The 7802-nt window shown below is 32.7% G+C and overlaps 1 protein-coding gene across 1 annotated transcript; it reads right to left on the bottom strand.

Annotated features, from left to right (window-relative positions):
• Positions 1-3543: 3543 nt before the first annotated feature.
• LOC107878703 lies at positions 3544-6087 on the bottom strand. Its single transcript, XM_016725793.2, has 2 exons — positions 5183-6087; positions 3544-4110 (listed from the first exon to the last, which is right to left on the bottom strand). Exons 1-2 carry the CDS (start codon positions 5961-5963, stop codon positions 3710-3712), a joined length of 1182 nt encoding a protein of 393 aa, XP_016581279.1. The 5' UTR covers positions 5964-6087; the 3' UTR covers positions 3544-3709.
• Positions 6088-7802: the final 1715 nt, after the last annotated feature.

Raw genomic sequence — 7802 nt, 5'->3', positions numbered from 1 at the left:
CATTCTTGCAGTTTGGACACCAATATGCTTCAGAGGGTTTGAAAAATAACTTCATTCTTCTGATCTCAAGAATGAAAATTTTTAATAAAGCTATATAACTCATCTTTCCCCCCTGAGCCGAGGGCCTACGGAAACAACATTTCTACCTCTAAGGTAAAGGTAAGGTCTGCGCGTGTTCTACCTTCCCTAGACTCTACTTTGTGGGTTTATATTACTGGGTATCTCGTTGTTGTTGAACTCATCTTTCCTCATGGTCTGAAGACCTAAATTCTTTGTAGCAACTCATTTAGTACTTCTTAGGATCACATATGTGCAAATGGCTAAGTTTTATTAACCTAAAAAGAGTAGTACATAAAGAATAATTTGATGGGAGGAAGTATTTAAGAAAGAGATGGGTATCCACCTTCATGGCTGCATCACAAGTATGGCTTTGGCTGGAAGATTGAGATATAGGAAGATTGGCTTTGAATGCAATAACTTAATGAAGAATGACAAATCTTGGACCAGTTCTATAGATTTGTTTCACATTCATGAATCACCATATTATATTATACAAATCTAGAAATAGCCTTTGTGGGGAACCAGAAGTATTCATGCTCTAGAAGAAACAGAAGAGAAAAAATCCCCGAAGCACTTTTGGAACCTGGTCAAGCATAAATCGTTGCTCTAATATTAACGCAAAAATATTTTTCAAATTGTTGGTCGAATAAAACTGTTACTCTTCAAAAATACTTCTTCGAACACTTCTGCCCTTTAGTTTCAAATGTAAATACAATTGGGGGTGAATTTGTATCTTTCTGTTTCTGCTATTATACCTCATGTTTACCATTTAGTTCAATTTTTTTCAATCCCAACCAAAAGGTGAAATATAGACGATTAGAATCGTTGTTCTTCTAAATTCATCATGTTTGCTTTCTTGTTCATGTCAATGTCTAACAAAACAGTTATGAAAATACATGAAGATTTATATTAAGAAAATTTTATGAAGTTGGTTAAACTATAAACACGGTATAAAAATCTTCATAAGTCAAATGACATCCAAGTTGGGCAAACCCAATTTTGTCACCCATGGCTTAAGTCAATACTATATAATTCTGGCGAAAAATGAATTGACCATATGATTTTGTTGGAAGATAGGTTTTGCTGGGTTGGGTGGGTCATGTGGGAACGGAGCTAATTTCATAAACAATTTATTTTTAAATCAAGTAAGGACAAAATAGTGTATCTATAAAGAGAGACAAACTACCTAATGAAAGATCTTTCTGGAGTGAATTGGAGCAAAAATCTTGAAGTAACTGATAAAGTTGTTGTCATGTGATTTAGGGAGTCACAAATTTAAGTAGTGGAAATAGCCTCCGACAAAAATGCAAGATAAAGTTGCGTACATTAAACCTTCTGATCTGATCTTCTTAAGACTCTGCACATAACGTACGCTTTAATACACCAGGCCTCAGTCAACTCTCTATTCCAACTTTCTTTTTCCATTCAACATACAAGTGAGTCATTTTTGGCAAGTTGTCGAGTCCATCATCAATCAAACAAAATTCTTTCTCTACAATATATTTATCAACCAAAGCTTTATGCAACTAGTTATTGCCCTAATCGATGCATATTTATCATCAGATACGTTATTAACACACTTGAACTTCATTAGATTTAGTTGACGAAAATATGAAATATGTCCTCCCAGTGCCTAGTCATAAATAGTTAATTATTTATATGTATCGGATTTCGAGACAAAAATTAATAAGAAAATACCAAACCTGCTAGTATTGCCCACCTTACGTTAGTCATGCAGCAAAACGCATTACGGAATTTGAGCCTTTCACTTGTTGAGATAAAGCACTCATAGCCTCAATTAATTAATTGTTGTTTCTAATGACAAAATATGGAGCTTCTTGCATTCTTCAGTCTTGTCATCCATCATATCCCAAATAATGGTCCTACACTGTTTTATTAGGAGTTCGGAATCAAAATATGTCATGAAATTAAAAAGAATATCAAAATATGTCATACATTTAAAATGTTACCATAATATGCTTAACTCTCTTTTTAAAAAAGTTATATGTATTATTTTTACAAAGTTCAAAAATGGAGTTAAAATTTTAGAAAAGTACATAACTCTCTTTTTAAGAAAGTTATGCATTTTTTTTTTTTACATTACTCACTTAAAAAGAGAGTTATGTAATAGAAGTTAAATAACTTTCTTTTTAAGTCAATTATGCATTTTTTTTTTATATAACTCACTTAAAAAGAGAATAAAATGCATAGCAAAGGCCTTATAAACTAGAACTATTGCTGTCTAGTTTTTTTCATGTGTTGTAGACTTATAAAAGTGAGTTGTCCTTTGCTTATTGTGAAAATAATATGTAATCAGCATGTAATTTGATAAGAATAAAATTCTGAAATAATCATAAATTTCAAATTGTTTTTAAAATTTTGACTTTAATTTTAGTCATTTATAGATTTGCTAATACAAATCACATTTAAATAAAATATCAGATATACATTAGTATATAAAAAATAGAAACTTGTATATCATAAAATAGTGTTATTTAGATGGAAGTATTAACTTGTGTAATTTTTTTATTGCAAAAATTCAATAGTCTTTTCTCCATGGATGACGATAAAAAAGGTATAACCTCAACTAGGTATATAAAACCTAAATACACGACGAAATATGATACGTGATTAATCAAATGACTCTATTAGTTTGCATCGATACTTTCACATTTCTATCTCCTCCCCTTCCCTCTACCACACATTTCTATCTCCCCCCTTCCCCCCACACGCACACCCCCTCACCTCCCGAGAATCCTTAGAATTTTCAATGCTTCACTTTCAATTCGTCTCTGACTATCAAATGAAATGTGAATAACACATCTTCCTCATGATTTGTCGAGTTTCAGCCCTATATTATTTCGATTTATTTCTAGAAAAAAAAAGGAAAGAAACGGACCATAATGAAAAAGAAGGGCAGGTTATTATATGTGGAATCAATAATGTGCTTATAGTAATTATGAGAAATAATTGGACTATCGTCGTCTAATTTTTTCATGTGTCGTCTCATAAAAAAGAACTATGCATTTTGTTCTCTTTTTAAGTGAGTTATGTAAAAAAAAAATGCATAACTCATTTAAAAAGAGAGTTTTGTAAATTCTATTACATAACTCTCTTTTTAAGTGAGTTATGTAAAAAAAAAATGCATAGCTCCCTTAAAATGAGAGTTATGTACTTTTTTAAAATGTTAACTCCGTTTCTGAGTTTTCGTTAAAAATAATACATATAACTCTCTTCTCTTAAAAAGAGAGTTAAGCATATTAAGATAACATTTTAAATACATGACATATTTTGGTTCCAAACTCGATTTAGTAGTTACTATATTACTACCAAAATGAAACATAATTTGATAGGCCTTTGCTGGACCATATACCTGACCGGTCTAAAATCTCGATATGATGCTATCTGATACGTCTAGCTGCCAAATTTGGGTTTTGATCCATTATGTCCACATCAAAGGAAAAGAAAATATGTTCTAATAACTTCGAAAACAGCTTCCTTTAGATTTCTTTTCATGGAATGTCGAAACAAGCACTACATTTTCTGAGAGGGGCAAGTAAATTAAAATCCATTCACTATAACCATACAACATGAAAAAGAGAGAGTCTCTCTATTTATATGCAAAACAAAAACAGCATTTTAACATTGCCTAATGTGAGCCTCTATTGATCATCTCCTTATACTGTTGCAACGACTGTTGCCTCTGCAACCTCATATCCTCATTGAACTTCTTAATGAATGCTTCAACACGCCTGTTCAGCTCGTCTTGACTCAATGAGGGTTCTTTCCTGAGTTTCCCTGAACCACCCGGGGACGGAGTCAGCAGAGGGGAGGAGTCAGGGGTGGTTCGGTCATTGAACGTCTCTGATTTCTTCATCTTCTGCTGAGGTGGGGTGACTACTGGGTTCCGACCACCGTGTGTCTCCCACGTGTCAGATTTTCTTAAGTGACGAGCCAATGGCATTGCTCGGCCTTCTGTTATCGTCTTCCACGTACTCTCCAGCGTGTCTTGCCGTTTAGGCTTTGATACTCTCAATGCTCCCTTTCCACCTGCATCACCATATCTAGTCAGACACTGAAAGTAAAGAGACTGAAAATCCGACCTATATTTATTTTCAACTAAAGGTAAAGGCGCTTTTCGCCACTTAATTATCGAAAATAGCAAGCATCTGACATTTCTATCAACTACGCTAATCATGATACTATGCTAAAAATCATGAACATTAACTATGATGAAGGATAAATTACATATAAAATTGTGTCGCATCAATTGAAAACGACCTTTCTACCTTCATAAGATAGGAATAACACTGCTTACAAACCACTCTAGACCCTACTTGCATGATTACAATGTATTTCAAAAATCGAATAATGTAATTTTAAGAAGCACAAATAAAATTTAGGATAAATGAGTATGTTATGAATCGATAAATAAAAAAAATGGATATACACGACTATTGTTGAGCTTATCGTGTGGCAACGTGAGCAGCAGTGAGGTGGCGAAATCAGTAGTCAGTTATGCAATTTTAAAGTCATGTATTTGTCGTTTTCCACCGATTCTAAGGGATAATTTTGAAGTCCATGAGAACAAATCTATAATTAATTTTGCTAATAAGCTGATACATGTCAACTAATAATTAATTAGGAATCTTAATTATTACTGTACTTAAATTTGAATTTAAAATTTAAGTGGTTTGGGCAAGGACCACAAGGTTCTACACTCTTAACACCTAATTAGCCCCACAAGCCCGGCCCTACTCCCAACGGTAACAATCCCTAGAAAATTTGAACCACAAGTTTCCGTTATCGGCTAATCTCGCCGGAGATACAAAGCAAAATTACGCACGGCCGGCCGGCAAATAGGCATTTCAAGTTTATATCTAAACTGACAACTAAAAGCTTAATAATTATTATCATTTTATATGTTGAAGTGTTTGATTGGTATAATAGAGATATGAAGATGAGTTGAGGTATTTAGATGTACGCTATTTAAAATTAAAATGTTTACGTGCCAAGTTTGAATGTGTGTTGACTTATTCGATACCTACTCACAGTTCCGGCGAGCTATAAGCAAGCATGGATAATCCAATTGAAAGAAAAAAGTTTTATGAGTTCAATTTACCTTCAGGAGTGGATTTGACATTTTTCCGGTGAGCAAATCTGGCAGACGCCGGAGGCTTTTCAGCAGAATTGCCTGAAAACGAATAATCTATAGAGTCCTGTCTCATCACCACTGGCCGAGAAGATTTCGAGATTCCGACGTCGTTTCTCTCAGCAACAACTTCATTACGCTCCGGCGATTTACTGTATGGATTAACCACCGGAACTTTCTCTACCTTTACATCATAATCACCAGGATACTCGTAAATACCAGAAACAACTGCTTCATTCTCCATCACAACGTCGTTCGATTCATGAATGACCGATGAATAGTACTCTGTAACCGGTCTCACCTCCTTAATCTGATCAAACTGAGCCAAATTCTCCGGCGCCGGAGCTGAGTTCTCATCCAGCTTGTTCTTCAACACGAAGCCGTTAAATTCATGAACAGCCGGAGAATAATACTCCGCAACCGGTCTAACATCCTTAACCGAATGAAAATTCGCCAAATTCTCCGACGAAGTCCCTGCCTGCGCTGTAGATTTGTTCTCGTCTAGCTTATTCTGCAACTTAGAAGAAGCTAAAATACTGATAATAATGCAGTTAATAACCAGATACAAATACGGCGGCTTAAGCCACGAAACAAAGCTGTTCCAAATCGACGGAACTTCACTGACGGCGAAGTCCGTTACAGCCGGAGCAGATACCTTTAACATAATAATAGCAGATAAGACGGTGGTCGAAATCAACAAAATCTTCACCGATAACATGTAGTTACTTGAACTTTGAAACAAAATCGCCATTTTACTTTCGCCGACGATTAGCTCCGATCAGTTTTCCGGCGTTTCTGCCTTGAGATTTTTGGGATTTTGGGTAGAGGGAAAATGAGTGTGAAGAGTTTTAGTACTGACTTTTAGAATATTTTGATAAGCGAACCGTTACTTATATATACTCAGATATTTTATTCTTTTGCCATTTTAGACCCTGAAAACTCTGGAAAGGTCATATGGTTACACAAAAATAATCGTTTCGAGCTTATTCAGAATAAATAATAATGATGTTTACTAGGTTTATTAGGTCTAAAAAATAATTTTTAAAAAATAATAATTAATATTAAATATAAAATAAGAACATGTAAATTTTTTTTGATATATTAAAAAAAAAATTAATTTAGAAAATAAGTGAAAAATAAAAGCAAACGAAGAAAGTAATTTTTAAGATGTCCTCCTCTATTCTTAAATAAGTGATTTTCTGCCTTTTTAAATTTTATTCTCAAATAAGTGCCGTTTAGATAACCCAAAAAAAACATTAATGACATTCTTTCAATTTTAACTTTTTCAAAATATAATTTTTTTACAAAATGTCAATATACCTATTAAGCGCAAATTAATAAAAGTACTCTTTATTTATAGGAAATAAACAAGTTTCTTAAGTGTGTGTAAACTAAAATGATCACTTATTTAATTGAAGTGAAAACGAACGAAGGATGAGTTAGTAAAAGTATTACTCCCTCTGACTCATTTTATGTAGCACATTTTTTTTAGTCCGTTAGCTATCTAAAGGTATAATTTATCTTTTATTCTTCGTAGTCCCATTTAATTTTAAAAATGGTATTCATTTTTTCTTTTACTTTTTAGATAAGATAATTTGATAAACTTCACAAATTTTTATTTATTTTTTAAATTTCATGCTCGATTAAAATATGACATATAAATTAAAACGAATGAACTATTAGACATATAAATAAAAATAATAATAAATTAAATTGAAAAATGTCTCCTCCAGTTAGACAAGAAATTTGTGCTAATTATGTGAGTTATTCTCCCAACCAGCCGATCCGATCGACCGGCATTTAAGGCGCTTCAATATTTAACAATGCATTAAAGGGAAAAACAAGTGTGAACTCTTGAGAATGGAACAAGTTTTAATTAATTGCAAGTACATGGATTGGTTTTTACCCCAAAAAAAAAAAAAAAGACTACATAAATGCCTTTTAATTTGCATATTCTAACCAAATAGTAGTAATAATGGGTACTACTTTTTCATTTTAAAATAATTAAATTATTGAGATATGACATGTCCCTTAAGAAAAAAAATTTATGACATAAATTATAGGTTTGTCATATCTACTAAAATTATTTATCTATAATTTTGTAGTAATCTCCCAGAGAAGATGGAACAAATATCATTTTTTTAAAAATACGAATATATTTCAAGCCTTAAATCTTGTATTTCTTATTTATATAATCAATTCTTCATCTTTATGTTCTTCTTCATGTATTTTATGTTCTGAAAACATATTTTTCAACATAAATTAGATTAAAAAATTGAGCTGACTTGTTTCATTTAGTCAATAACGCAGAGAATAACAACAGTGTAGTGTATTTTACTAAAATACATACACTTGCTTAGATGTAGTCTGAACAAATTAATTAATTTGGTAATAATAACTGCAAAATAATTTCAACGGTCAAAATATAACTATAGTATTTAAAAGAAAAAAACAATGGAGCTAACGTTGGGTCCGGGAAGTGCTTATCAAGTGAATGGGGGCAATAGGCATGTGATCCAATAAGTCGGTTTGACACTAATATGGGTTGTAGTGGTGGACGAGATTGTTCCATCCTTAATTAGAGATCGAG

The sequence above is a fragment of the Capsicum annuum genome, chromosome 7, assembly GCF_002878395.1.
Source record: "Capsicum annuum cultivar UCD-10X-F1 chromosome 7, UCD10Xv1.1, whole genome shotgun sequence".
Taxonomy (NCBI): Eukaryota; Viridiplantae; Streptophyta; class Magnoliopsida; order Solanales; family Solanaceae; genus Capsicum; species Capsicum annuum.
This window is presented reverse-complemented; position numbering and strand designations above follow the sequence as displayed.